This window comes from Hylaeus anthracinus, unplaced genomic scaffold (genome assembly GCF_026225885.1).
Source record: "Hylaeus anthracinus isolate JK02 unplaced genomic scaffold, UHH_iyHylAnth1.0_haploid 11997, whole genome shotgun sequence".
Lineage (NCBI taxonomy): Eukaryota > Metazoa > Arthropoda > Insecta > Hymenoptera > Colletidae > Hylaeus > Hylaeus anthracinus.
Window position 1 is genome coordinate 8,593,421 of NW_026534344.1, and position 15,005 is coordinate 8,608,425.

The window sequence follows — 15,005 nt, forward strand, 5'->3', positions numbered from 1 at the left end:
TGTATGTTTAAATTCTATCGTTTATTTCCATCTTCTTTTTATTAACGCAGTCTTTGCTTTATATTAATGTACAATTGGAAGGACGGCTGAAAATGTTTGGGTCGAATCGTTCCGCATTTGTCGATAAATAAACTGGCGCGACTGACCTGGGAAGATGTAAATTAAATCCTTTCCTTAGTCTGAATTATGATTAGTAACAGTTTCAGAAACTAGTAACATTTTTAGAAGCTATTTAAAATAAAAACTTTAGGAAAACTTCTCGTGACTCGACTAATTCCACGTATTCCCAGAGAATTTTCTAGCTTATTTTATTATTTTCATTTTTTAACTTTTGTTCAAATCGTCATATCATTGCAAAAAAAAAAAACGAGAAAACTAAGAAACGTGTATACTAGACTGCAGCATGAACTAGATCAAATAGCTGATTACCTTTATCTTTGACAGATATTTTCCTTTCTAAGACAAACTCTTCTATATCGAAGCATGTCCTTTATTCATTTACGGTATTGCGTAACAAATGTATTCGATCAGCCACGGTCGTCGTCAAGTTTGACAACCAGAATAATCGATGGACATAACAACCTTACATAACGAAAGAAAAAAAATATACCTATATGCGTAGATAAGTACGAGAACATATAAATATAAACATACTAACGATGCCTGATGAAATCAGGTTAAATTTAAACCTGACAAGAAGTAAGTTCGAGGAAATATTAAACTAGAAGCCAACCACTGCAGAAGTCATCTTGGAGTTAAAAATGGCTACGTGAAAGAATCGTTTGCCTGTCGCGATCGAAAAGCGTAGAAAGGAGTAGCAGCTTGGAAGAATTCGTAAATCAATTATAGTAATCATGCAAGAGTGGTCACACAGAGCCAAACGCACACGTCGTCTCGAAAGACAATTTTTTACCTGTTGGCGATTACTTGATATATCATCTCTTCCTCGACATTCGTTAGGGACATCGAAAACGGACGGTTCGTTGGACGGATACGAGCAAATAGGTATCGAATTCAATAAAGAAACACAGGGCTACTCTTAATTAATATACATATAATATATATATTTATATTATATATATATTCGAAACTGCCACAACACTCGTTGCCGTGGCGAACGTATGTACATGTACACAGAGTTTGCGACTTAAAGACTCCACGGATTACGGATTATCGGGTAATTTGTACAAATGCTTCTTCGTCGTTTACTCTCCGTCTTGTCTCATTCGTTTCTTCTCATTTTCCTCGCGTGCTCGTATGCACGAGAAGGCACGACGATGCGTCGTGCGTGGCGCGGGACGGGAACGGAGAACGACTCTTTTCCGTTCGACGCGCGTCTCCTCTAAAGAAATTCGCGATTTGCATACGCGTCGCTCGCTGCGGTCTGCGATTCTCGATCCGAAACGTTTCCTGACCAATCACGGGCAAAATTTGTATCCGAACATCTCGAATGATCGACAGAAAATTAACATACCGTTTAAAAAGAATTATTACTGAAGTTCCGGCCGTAACTAAAACTTATACTTTTCAAAATAGATAAACAATATTTTCGTTTACGTAGTCATTTTAAATTTTCTTTAACTTCGCAGAAAACATTTATACTGAAATACTTTGTTGTGTGTTTTGCAAAGTAATTAATTAATACAATTAGCTTTGTACCAATTCTACTAATTGTCGTTAAAAATAATAGGGAAAGTATTGTTAATTGATTAATTCCAAAAAAAAATCCAACTTACATGGTTCAAATTAACATACTTGGTACCTGTAGCGTATAAGTTATAGTTACTCCGAAAGGTTCAATAATAAACCTAAACAATGTTATCTGTGATACTCAGTAAAGCCAAGAAAATCTGTATTAATTTTTTTTATGGATAAACAGTTTATTCATTGCTCGTAGAACGAAAGTTAAAATTTCAATTATAAGATATTTTGCAGTGAACGAATAAAAACGATTATATGTTGCTTTTCTTCGTCATCCATTATTCGAATAAAATTTTGCCCGTGTTTATTTCTGTCGAACATCCGAGTATAAACGGATTGTCACTGGCAAACGCGTGAAGTTCGTGTATTCAATTTCGACACTATCTCGATCATCGACACTTTCGATTACTTACACGTATATATAAGAATTTATTATCTTCTTCCAATAAGCAAAACAAAAGTTTCACTTTGGATTTATTTTTAATAAATACGATTATCGATCATTTTGTGAGAGCACTATATTTTTTACTTTTATTAGATTGTATATTTTAAATTTAACGGTATTTACTGGAATCGTTCAATCGAGACACGAGAATGCAATAAAGTTGCAAATACATAGGTGTGAAAATTTCGGGTAAGGATATTAAACATAGATTTTCCAAGACTCGCTTTGTTTTGCATGATCATATAAGACTTGAATTTGAATATGACGAATCAACCCGTTAAAATATTCAAACTTGAAGGCATAAAGCGATGAAAACAACTTCTTAACGTTGTAAAAATGTATCAAAGAAGCAATTATAATTTTGTCTACACTGTCCAATATTTGTGCATCCGTACGATCGTGATCGAGACACCTGCAATCGAATACTCGAGCATCAACACTTTCGTTTCTTGAGAATTTAATTATATAAACTATTATTTTGATAAAAAGAAGTGAAAACTAAAAATATTATCTTCTCAATTTATAATATATACAAGTAATTAGTAATGCCCAGAAATTTCCACTACCGTTCAATGTAATAGTTGTTAAAAAATGCATCGATAATTAAAACATTCACCTTAACCTCTTCAACGATATTGACATATGTACACGTGCACGTTTACGGAAAAAACTATTCAAATATAGAATAAATATACATAATTAAATTTTCCAACGATTTAACATCGCATCCTCTTTGTAAGCTTAATAGATGTCACGGATTAATACTAGTTTGAATATTTGTTTACTTCGAGCGAAGTCGTACTTGAAGACGTTAAATACGAACCAATAATCTAACATTTTCATAGATTTCTTGTAAACAGAATCGATTCCCGATTCACGACGTTTTCGATGTAAACTAGAGAAGAATTTCGCGTCGATCGAGAAGTTTCAAGCAGTCTCGTGTCGCGGTTACAGTGAGCGGATTTGTCGCGCAGAAAAAAATTTCGTCAAGCGAGGACAATCCTCGAACGAGAAATTCGGATCGTTCTCCGTTCGTCCGAAACACCGCAGATCGGTCGCGATTAATCGGTCCTCGTGACTGACGCGCGTTTACAAACACTTTTTCGTCCATCTTGAACGACGTCGAAATTCGCGACTGGAAAGGAAGTCCAGGTAACCAAGGAGTCCGACAGAATTTTTTAAAATGAAAACCAGATTACGGGAAAGGGATTCGTGAAACGTAAAAGGACGCAAGGAAGAACGAAAATCGTGACAATTATAATAATTACAGTAATAATAATGCAGATGACGATAATAATAATAAAAAGGAGTCATATTTCGTAATAATAATAATATTAATAAACGTAATTTTAAAGTCACTAAAGTAATAATAAACGTAATAGTAAATATCGTTAATGATAATGTTTTTTTCGCCTGGTGTCACGGAGACGTTTAATTTCTCATTCGCAAGGGGGTTGGACGAACTTTTCTCGCGTGAATCAACAGGGAGGGGGGAGGGGGTTATGTACAAATTGGGTCGGTGGAGGAACGAAGAGGGGGGCGATCGACGACCAATCTACAAAGTTCTTCCACTCACGCATACGAACACACAATTTTTTCTCGGCGAACACCGCGAGGGTTTTCCATCTACGCTGGTATCGCGTTCGCGGGATCGGCTGAAGGGATGGGCGATATGCACAATAAATACTGTTCTTTTTTCGGTATTTCTTTCGTTTTCTTTCTTCTCTTTTTTTCCATAATTGATATGCAACCGCGGTTTGTTCGTTTCTGCGCGAGCGTTTGCCGCTCGAATGTTCCGACCTCGTACACACACATACACTCACTTTCGCGTCACTTCTTCCTCGCACACGTAATTGTATTTATTTACTATTCGTATTCGCTCGCTAATTGAGAATGATATTCGCGACTCGACACCGATGGACGCACCCGACGGACGTCGAACGAGACGTCGTTGTAACCGGTAGAGAAAGAAAAAAAAAAGAAATATTGCTAACGCGGAAAATATAATACACGTGTCTCTTTTTATACGTTTCTCTGTATATATATATATATAACGTTCCATATGTGCGCGTAATATGTATATAAATTTGTATATATATATATACAGTCGCGAAGTCGCGAAACATCTAGTCCTGCGTTACTACTCGAATCACTTCTACGCGACACTCTGTCATTTCAATCTATTTTTTATTTTTTTTTTTTATTCTCACGCACTTACTGCCAACCCTTCTCTTTTTCTCACTCACCGTACTCTCTATCACCCCCTTTTACATCCCTCACGGCTATACCCTGGATATTTCTCTCTTGCACGCGTGCTACGTCGTGCAGCGTCGTTTATCACAGTAAGGTTTTATCGTTTCGCGGTATTTCTCGCCTCCTTTTCTCGCATCGCGCGTGGAAAGAACAAGCATGGCGGTAACGCTCGCCTCGAGACGGACCGTCGATTTTCGCTCGATCGATCGATTCCTTTGTTGATCGCGTCCCGAGCAGGACCGAATTAAGGTTTGGGGGCTTTAAGAAAGATAAATTTAGATTCAGATAAATGCGGCCAATAACGAGGAAAAGGAAAACGACTTGCAAAGAAAGATTACAAGCTTAAACGTGAAATGAATTTATGATGTTATACGATTATTCTTATATCGATTGTATTTGAATTTGAGTACCGTGAGGTGTTTTCGTTTTCCAATTATTTTTTGAACGACATTCCGTCTCAAAAATCTCGGAGATTAATTAGAGGCAATTCGACAAACTCGAGTAAAGCGTCAAACACTTTAAGCTTCTATCTGATATAGGATAAATTCTATTTTATCTTTGAAAAATTAAACCAATTCTTGGTTATCTATATGTTCTTGAAACAATTAATAATCAAGTTAAAATATAACCAATTGCATTTGTAGATATTAAACGTCTCCATACTGAAATACTACGCGAAAGTACTGTAAAACTTCCTCAGAAAATTGTATAGAAATTGTTTTATCGAATTCCCAATTTTGTAGATTATCTAACAAAGGGTTAACTGTTTCGTTCTCTAACGATTTACAGATCTATTTTCTATGTGCTTGGAAAGTGGATTTCCTTTAAAATAAAACATCAAACGAATGTACACGAATCGATAATGGCACTTCTTATGTAGTTCAAAATTTGGAATAACGAAGAAAAGACGAACTGCTTTCATCCGTTATTCGTCGAACAAAGACAGGAGCTTGAATGTCAAGAGATTCCACTATGAACAAATAAAAATTGAAGTAGGAATTTAAAGGAATAATCGAAGCGAATAAGTCGTTACACGTTAATCGTATTCGTCATCTATCATTCGAATAAAATTTTGTCCATTTCTGAGCTTAAGAACAACTAAATTTACGTAAAAATAAATGAAAGCTTTTTTTTAACAGTTTCGTCTCCGTTTAAACAATTAAGGGAAACCCTGACATTACCCCTAGCCCATGGTTCCACAAAACCTTAATCCGGCGCTGAATTTCTTTCGCGACGCAATAAGAGGTCCTCGGGGACGAGGAGAAAAACGAGTCGTCTTTCAATCTCTCTCTCTCTCTCTCTCTACGATTCGCGATAACGCGACCCGTTGTAAATATTCATACATATACATCAAAATAATTTATTATACAGAAACATTTATATACAACATAAACATGAAGTACATAAAATGTTTACATATTATATAATATGTATAATAAATAATTTCATGTATATAATCGGGGGTGTAAAAGATATCGTGGTGCAAGTCAAGTGTTTTAAAATTATTTTTAATAAATTAACTTTCACAAATGGAATCTACGCAAGCGAGATTGCGAAAAGATTGTCAAAATGAGAAGAGATAAGAAAAGATGACTTGCACCGATGCGATTTTCATCCCTTCGATTACAAATATTTATAATTATATACGTACATATAATTATAAATACATATACATGTATGTATAAGTATGTCGCACCCGTTTTTCTCCGCGGCGCCTCGTCGACGGAAAAGGAACGCTCTCCAACGAAACGAGGGTCGAAGAACGTGGGGGCCGCAGGAGCGTCGATTCGTCGCAAGCTTCAGGAACGACCGGAAGTTCTTGGACGCCCGGTCGCGGATGACACATTTTTCTCCGGGAATATATAGTTTTTTCTGTGGGTAGACGGTACATTATACACAATTTCGCGGGTGTTGCTTCGAATCTTTCATCGTGCGTCGTTGTACCTGATTGTTCAAATCGTTCTTCGGATCCCCGCTGCATTCTAGCCACGTATGCAAAATGGCCATCGAGTCCTTGACGTTGGATCCTTGACGTTTCTTTCGATCAATTTTGTCTCTTCTTCGGTCGGTGAAATTTTCTCCCGATGGTTGCGAGAAATCGTTTGCGATCTCGCCTTCGGCCCCCACGCCTCCGAGCTCGCTCGATTTCGCAATCGTTTTTGCGTTCGTTCTCCCTTTCTCCGTTTTCTTACAAGGGAGTCCTCTCCCACGCGTACAGCCGTCCGTCCAAGCTTGTCACTCTAAGCTATCCTACGAGGTTATGGTTTTTGCGTTAGGTTTTTGGGGATGGATTCAAGTTTTGTTTTGGTCTTTACAGTATACTTTTTGTATCTCTTTTAAATCGATTCAAAATTAAATTTTGAGGGTTCGAATAGGATGAGTCAGAAGAAAGGCCTGAGATTTCGTTTCCCCCCGTACCGATGGATCCTTTGAGAAGCTTTTATGAACAAAGTTCTCCGCTCTAACATACGTTTCTCTTTTTGATAAATCGGTAACGACAACGAGAAGCAGCTCGAAGAAACATGGAAATACTCAAAGATGTGCAAAATTTGAATCGATCGATAGATAACGAATTAAATTAACGTACCTATTAATTCTATAATTCAAACTATAACGGTATATACAAATTTTGCTCATCTCTGAATATATTACGATGTAATCAATAAGAAGATATTTCGATGATCGACCACGGAGGTAACGAAAAATGGCCGACGATGTTCTCTTGACTCAACCTACGGGCTCGACGTTTAAACTCAACATTTGTCATCGAGCGACAAACGAAAGAGCAAATATACAGGGTGCTCCGCAATGAATGGTACAATCTGAAATTAGGTGATTCAATATTCAAAAATAAATTGGAAACATGAAATAATATTTGTAAATTGTTATATAATAATTTACTGAAATGTCGTCCGATGAATAAAATTATAAATGTCTATTGCATTTGTACTTACATAATGTAACGTGTAATCAATTTTTCCCATGAAATCACTGTATGCATTATAATTTATGTATCGTGATATATATGACCAATATTTAAATCCTCCAAATTTATTTTCAACGGTTTAGATTATGTCTTTCTTTTTAATTTTAATTTCCCTTTAAATCACGAATTCATACACAATTTTAACATCAATTTTATCATTAGATTTTTCCTAGCCATTTTCTTATTTGACCTTATAACAGGAACATGTTTTATTCTATGCTTTTAGGACCTCTTTAAAAGTAATTTTATGAGAAACACGCGATTTCTTCATCTGAAACTACTCCTGAAGAGGTCACAAATGTACGATACGAAACGTAGAATATTGATTGCAAACTACTTTTGACTACTCAAATCATTGCTTTGGAAAGTCCAATGGTTAAATTTTTCTTCGCATTATTATTAATTAATACGAATACATCAAATAGGAATTGTCATTGTGTAGTATGGAGGCAAATGCCTCGTTCGAACCGAGTTTTATTAAAAACAAAGACATTTTCGATTTACTTTTGCGCGTAGCATTCTTGATTGTACCACTCAATGGGGGATTATCCTGCGTATTCGCGGCCATTCGAAGCAAACGTTGAGCGTAAACCGCTCGAAATTCCCTACGTTCTGGACCCTGAGAGAAAATCACGCGAAAACCAATTAGAAACCGAGGAAGAAATCGATAGAGAAGTGCGATAGCGTCGGGAAAAAGATTCGATCGACCGAGAAATTTTCCTTCGCGCCTCGAGAACAGTCTCGAGACGAGAACAGACGAACGCCGAGGAAAGAGAGAAGAGATACACACAGCACGAGGAGCAAACAAAGCTGTCGCTTCGTGCTGCTCACCACACGTCGAACGGAGTTTCTCTGTTTGCCTACCGCGTTGGTCGACCATCGTCTGGAGACATTCGTCGTAAATCTTCCCAAATATCGTTCGCGCGCGACCCGATCGCGATCCCTGGACGAATTAATCTTGCCAAGCCAAGATTTTTCACCCGTTTATCGCATCGATCTCGAGTCTTCCAACCGATCCGAGGCAGAGAAACGCGCAACAAAAGTACCCTTTTTATTTCTCGGGAGACGTTAATTATTCCGGCGAGAGTAAACTGAGTAAACGCGGCGATCAAGGACAGTGGCGTAACTAAATAGAAGAAAAAAAAAGGAAACCATAATAATGTCAGTTCATTTCTCAATGCTATTTTGGCTACACATGTTTTCTTTCGTAAATATGAGTATGAGAAAGTCTCGTAAAATTGTCCCACCAGGAATATTTTACGTCAAAAATAGGTTTAAACAATATGTATTGCTTTACGAGTCTTCATGGCTATTTATATTGTAGAAATTAAATATTTTATTTGAGATTTATGCGATATTGTACGATATTTAGAGAGCAGAGGTTTATCTTCCATTTAAAAGGGCTTCGTAATTGCTGGTTACGCCACTGATCGAAGACAGAGTTCCCTGCGAGGTTTAAAGCTTCCGACGATCGATGGAGATTAAGGACTAGTGATCGGCGGACTAGCGCCCCTTTACGACTAACTGGCTCATGCGTTTTGCTCGATCGACTCTTCGGACAAGGGTGGCCACGCGTTGTATATCTCGTTACGTAACAATCCGTTCAACGTTACTCGCCACTAATGCAAACTACGGCAGGGAACTAGGGTGTCGGATGTCGGTGCTAATTGTTACGTACTCGGGATTAATCGTAGGGTCCAGAAGTGGAAATGTCGTCGCGATGGCGTTAGTAGTAGGCAAAGTGCGCGGCGTGCGCGATTAGTAAGCGTTACGAGTTTCTTTCGCAGACAGGGTGGCACAAGGCGAACGACTCGGAGGATCGAGGCGACGCCTCGGAGTCGTTTGCGTCGAGGTGCTCGACGCTCGAGTTAAAACGTTTCGACCGTCAAATCGCCTTTAGACATCAAAATTGTCCGTAGCAGAATTAGCCAGTGATTGCTTTTATAATCGACATTCATAAACTGTATCTGTAATCTACAATCACGAATAGGTAATTTGCAATCTTTCGGAGTTAATCGCGACTGATTGCTTACTAATCATTCAGATTACCAATTACTCGGTAATTATAATTGCGAAATACATTTGACTCGACATTGAATTACGCAGTTCGGGTTTACCAGAGGTTTGCTCGCCTGCCTTTTAAGAGAAAAACATCAGGAGGAAAACAGCCACGGGTAAACGCCGGACAATCGCCTGGGTTGGCTACTTTAAATTTCAAATCAAACTTATAACCACTTATTTAGTTTTTTTTGTTAAAGGTTTCGACCTCGTCGGTAAACAGTTGTATCGAACATAACACTCTCAAGAAAAACACTTGATATTATAGTAAGTTTGGTTAATCCTCGAGATACCGTATCTTCACTTTAGATGCGTGGAGCACTGATTCTATCATACTATTTTGTTTTAACATTGTAACTTTTATTTATATACAGTCAGTGTAATAAGTATTCGCACCGGAACCCTTTATTTAAAATGGGTGGCTGTACGAATACTTCTTACACTGACTGTATGTCATGTAAGAACCCTCGGTTTCCATTTATTTACTCGAACCTTTTATTTATCTACTATTTACATTCCAAAAAACAAGTTCTCGTTTTTCTTCTTGCCTCCTTAATTTTCATTAATTTTCATGATTTTGTGTTACCTGTATTTAATAAATCTATTTACCAGAGAGGACCAGACATAAAAGTCGAAACGTTTAACAACAAAATTTAAATAAATGCTCGTACCAAACTATACTACAAGTTGTATTCATAGTCCACGAGCAATCATTCACGGAATTTTGCTTCAAAATTCATGGAAAACTGTGCGCGTGGGTCGCGTCAAACTCGAGCGTCCAAACGAGCTGTACTTTACAAACGAGAAGGATAAACCGGGTATCTAACTCGCGACAGCTAACTACAACTGTTATTGTACAAAAACTAGAAATCACAAAGAACGAGAACGGATGATGCTTCAACGAATGCTCGCGTAACCAAGGTTTATCCTACCCTCGAAAGTAAAGGATGGGGAAATGTCGATCGGAGCCTCGCCCGACGCGAAGATTCGGTTGGTCTTCGAGCTTCCTCGATCGGGCGTGACACCGAAAAAAATCTTAGAACTCCCTCAAGACTATCGACTTTCCGTTGCACTAAAATAGATAAAAAGTATGGCAGAGGACAAATATTGTCGTGCAGTCGAAGAACCATAAATCAGGTATGCACGATTCACCACCGGCACTTTAGAGACAACTCGTGTTAAGTTCAAATTTATGAAATTTAGGATAAATATATTAACTTGGTTAAATAATATTACATACTTGTTATTCGAAAGAGCAAATTGCCAAAATGCAGACTTAACATAGTTCACCTCTGAGGTACAAAAAAGGTGGTCTTCCGAGCAAAGTCTCGTATACAAAGAAAAATTCGATAGTCTTGACAAGAGAAATTCTCCGATAGCTTTGGCGATCGTTTAAATGAGCTTTTGCAGAGTAGTGGAGCATCGAATGAAGATAGCGGTGTGAATTGTCTTTCGATTAATAGTTTAGAAGAATTTTAAGGTTAAAGCTTCGGAAGACTCGTTGCAACGGTGACAGTCTCTTCTTCTCCCACAGATTCGAATCCTGTCGAACGACTTTTACAGGTTACATTTTTTTATAAAATGAACTTCAAGTACTGCAGATCCGTTTACATAAAAAAAAGTGACCTGCAAAAGTTAAGCGATGGGATTTGACTCTATGTGGAAAAGACACGTAGTAGTAACTGGAGGTCCACTCCGACGACTACACTACCCTGTCAATACTGCAAAGAGTTACCTTTGGAATCTTTAGCTTGAAATAAAACGTATATTAGTTATGTTATTAACTTGTAAGATTCGGTAATCGAATGCTTACAAGAGATGTATGATATTTACCCATAAGGAACAGTATTAAAAATCACGACATTTTATTTCAATGTAGTTTCATTTGGAAATAATATGAGCTATTTTGTCTACAGTTACTCCTTTTCAATCATGACAATATTTTTGAAACCTCTAACCCATGGAAGCTGTTCAAAGTTACATAAGCAGATACTAGACGAAATTCCTCGTAATATCAGAAAGTAGGTAGGATCTGGTAGTATATCTCTACCGACGACTCCAGACTGAATCGTGATTTTTAATATTGCTCTTCACAACGAACCAACCGCCACTTGTGCCCCAAAATCTTTCCTAAACCATTAATCAAAAGTAACAGAAACTATGAATCGTTATCTTCGATATCGACCGCTTTGCAAAATCTCATCCGAGTATCTCATCGACAGACCTATCGGAGACGAGCCCTTGCGAGCGAGCCCTAAGGGTTTCAACGGCCCGGCAGCCAGGCAAATAAGTAAGATGCAATTAAAAATCGGCTTACATATGAGTGAGAGGTGGAATGGAGGAGTGATGCTGCGCGAGCGGGTCCGGTGAGGGTCCAGGCGAGTAGACACCGGCCCCGTGTTGCACGACCCCCTGCTCGACGCCCTGCGGCAGATACATCGAGATCATCTGTCTGAGATCACCCTGCGACTGCTGCGTCTGCTGCTGGCCCATGTACTCCCGTTTCACGACCTGACCAACGGCCCCGGCCGTCGACGACGCTCCCGTGGGCGTCGGCGTGTGGATACCGCCGCTCGCCGGACTCGTTGGCTCCGATTTTATGCTGCTACCGCTGGGACTGTGACTCGACATCTGAGAGCCAGGCTGGGCTTGGTGATAGGGCGACGGCGAGCCGCCCGGCACGGTGGTGCTCCCGTAGCTGCCATAACCATTCATGTAGCTGTTGATGGGGCTGGGACTTCCGCCGCCCATGTGGTGACCCATGTCGTACCTCGGGTAACCCGCGGCCGAGGCTGCTGCCGCCGCTGCCGCTCCACCCATGTGACCCCCGTAAGCAACGTGCTGCTGATAAGCCGCCGTTGGGTCGTGCATCATATACCCATTCGGCATGTATCCGTTTGGCATTTGGTAAACGTCTCGGGACAATTGCGCCTGTTGCGGACCACCGGTGCCGCCGACTTGTCTCTGATCGACACCCAGCATCCCTCCGACTCCCGCTACACCGCCGCCCAGTGGGAACTTGTCTTTCTTCAGCAACGTTTTGGTCTTGCGTCGCGGCCTGTACTTGTAATCGGGGTGTTCCTTCATATGCACGGCGCGCAATCGTTTCGCCTCGTCGATGAACGGGCGCTTCTCCGTTTCGCTGAGCAACTTCCATTCGGCGCCTAGCCGCTTCGAGATTTCGGAGTTGTGCATTTTGGGGTTCTCCTGCGCCATCTTGCGCCGTTGACCGCGGGACCACACCATGAACGCGTTCATCGGCCTCTTCACGCGGTCGATGTTGTTATTTTTGCTGGTGTTGTTGTTGTTGTTTGGAGGCTGATGGTGTTGCTGAGGTTGGGGTTGTTGCTGCTGCTGCTGGTGAGGATGGTGCTGTTGCTGTTGCTGCTGCTGTTGGCTGGCCGCTTGCTGCGCCAGCGAGTGCATGCTTTGCTGTTGTTGCTGCTGCTGCTGTTGTTGTTGTTGTTGGGCGGCCTGCATCGACGCGTAGTGATGCTGAGGCGTTTGATGATGGTGCTGGAGACCTAAGCCGAGACCACCGACGCTAGGTGGACTCCCGGACAGAGCTGGACTGTGCACTATCGAGCCGAGGCTACCGTAAGGCGAGACCCCTGTATGGTGGCCCATCGGCGATACACCCTGATGTGGGTGCGGTGGCATCTGACCGTGCAGGCTGCCGCCCTTCATGTCCGTCTCCATCGTGAGCATGTCTTCCTCCCTGTGGCCGTACAGCTTGCCGCCCTTTCCTGGTACCTCTCGACGTCAAGAAATTCGACGAAACGCCGAGATTGTAGCACGGTCGAACCGTTTCTCCGGTCGAGTCTCGCTGGACCTAACCGGATGCTCCACCGCGAGACACTACGCGACTACGAGTATGCTCGTTTCCTTACGAGCGTGTGACATGGAAGCCAGCTGAGGGAACCGTCCCCTCGATCCTACGGTTATTTCCCTCTTTCCTCCGAGTCCGCACCACTTGTTGGAATTACGCGCAGCGACGCACAACCGACGCACTGTCTCACACTTTTTCTCCAGTCACTCTGTGCGTGTCTCGAGTACGTCCTGCCTCCTTTCAAACAAAAATAGTCACCGGTATAAATCCTTTGCACGAGCGATCGTCACCGTAGAACGTACACCCTGATAATATCGAGTCAGTCGAACACACGATTACCGCGCACTGTTCGATTCGTAGAATCCACGACGCATTACCGACGTCGAATCCTAGAAATTCTGTCCTTCGTAAGAGGATAACAAGGAGCCCCTTCGGGAACACCGAGATATTTGGTAATCACGAACAGTCACCGATGCCCCGCTCGTCTAGTCACCGTACACACTCGACTGCTCCTCATATCAACACAGTTTTTTCCCTCCGTCTCGCAACAACTATATCGATAACGATACAAAGTTTTCACGGCAGAGTCCCACCGAGAACTGACGCACTGTCACTTTCTTCCCCTGGCAGGGCGCTGCGTGTCCTCAGTCTCCCTCTCTTGCCCCAGTCGCTCGTTTCGAAACTCGACGGCTGGCTCGTGACTGGCTGCAGGCTGGCGATACGCTCGACGAATCGGATTACGACGATGCGACGATACGATCCTCGCGATTTTCCCCTGGTGTCTGAGAAACAGCTCCCGTGGCACCCACGTTTCTTATTTATCACTGGTCTCGTATTTATCACCGGGGAACCGTAACGATTACTGATCCCGGCGTCACTGGTCTCGCGACGTCGACGATTACTCCTCGTTCCGCGCGATGGTGCACGCGTGTTGCTGTTGCGTATCGTTGCGCGTGTTACGCGCACGTCCTTTCATTCGTCCAGTTCTCGTGGCGGTCGTCGATACGCCGGCGAGCGTGCACGAATCGACGACGAATACGAAGAAGAAGAACAAGTGGAACAAGAAGCAGCGACCTCCACTCTCCACGGAAGAACGGAACCGTCTGAGCATTTGTGGATTTCGCCTTGGGGTCCCACTCTGGGGGCTCACTTCCTGCCGAGGCGGCTGTCCCCCTCTCTCTGTTTCGCTCGCTCCGCGCTCGTCGCCCCACCCTGCCCCCAACCCTACCATCCACGCAACCAGCAACCATATCCAACGGCCCGACAGACCAGACCCGAGCCTACCGACGGCAATCGATTGGCACGCGAGCCTGCCATCATTTCTCTCGACCAATCGCGCGGCTCTCGCCGCCACCGAAGGCGGCGCCATTACGCCGTGACGTCATCCCAACAACCCCGACGACCTCTCGCGGCGACGCTCTCGCCCCCTCTCCAACCGTTGGCTCCTTTCGTCTTTCTCCCGCTAACTTTCTATCCGAAATCTCTCTTTCCAGCATGGGTTTGCCTCTCCGCCTCGTGTCCACGCGTTCCTCTCTAGCGATGCTCGGCTCTGCGAACGCTCCTCCGGGTCGCCAGTGTTTCGTCCACGCGTTCTTCCATCTCAGTGGTGCGCAAAGTCCGGCTCGACGATTCTGTCCAGTCGTCCAATTTATTTGTCCCGTAAAATAAAGTTCAAGCAACACCGAAAAATCACTCGTACCGCGTTGTCTTGACGCGGTGATACTCAACCTTCT

At 42.1% G+C, this 15,005-nt stretch overlaps 1 protein-coding gene across 2 annotated transcripts in view; it reads right to left on the bottom strand.

Annotated features, from left to right (window-relative positions):
* LOC128889474 (transcription factor Sox-2-like) overlaps positions 1-14,373 on the bottom strand; it is a 225,928-nt gene extending 211,555 nt beyond the window's left edge. The window contains exons 1-2 of one of the 2 annotated variants that reach the window (XM_054147141.1): positions 11,761-14,373; positions 1,388-6,649 (exon numbers count right to left, since the gene is read on the bottom strand). In XM_054147141.1, coding sequence (XP_054003116.1) covers positions 6,640-6,649; positions 11,761-13,151 — 1,401 coding nt within the window. In that variant the 5' untranslated portion in view covers positions 13,152-14,373 and the 3' untranslated portion in view covers positions 1,388-6,639. Of the gene's footprint in view, positions 1-1,387; positions 6,650-11,760 lie in introns of those variants that run through there. The other variant, XM_054147140.1, reaches the window with a different exon arrangement.
* Between the last annotated feature and the right edge of the window lie 632 nt (positions 14,374-15,005).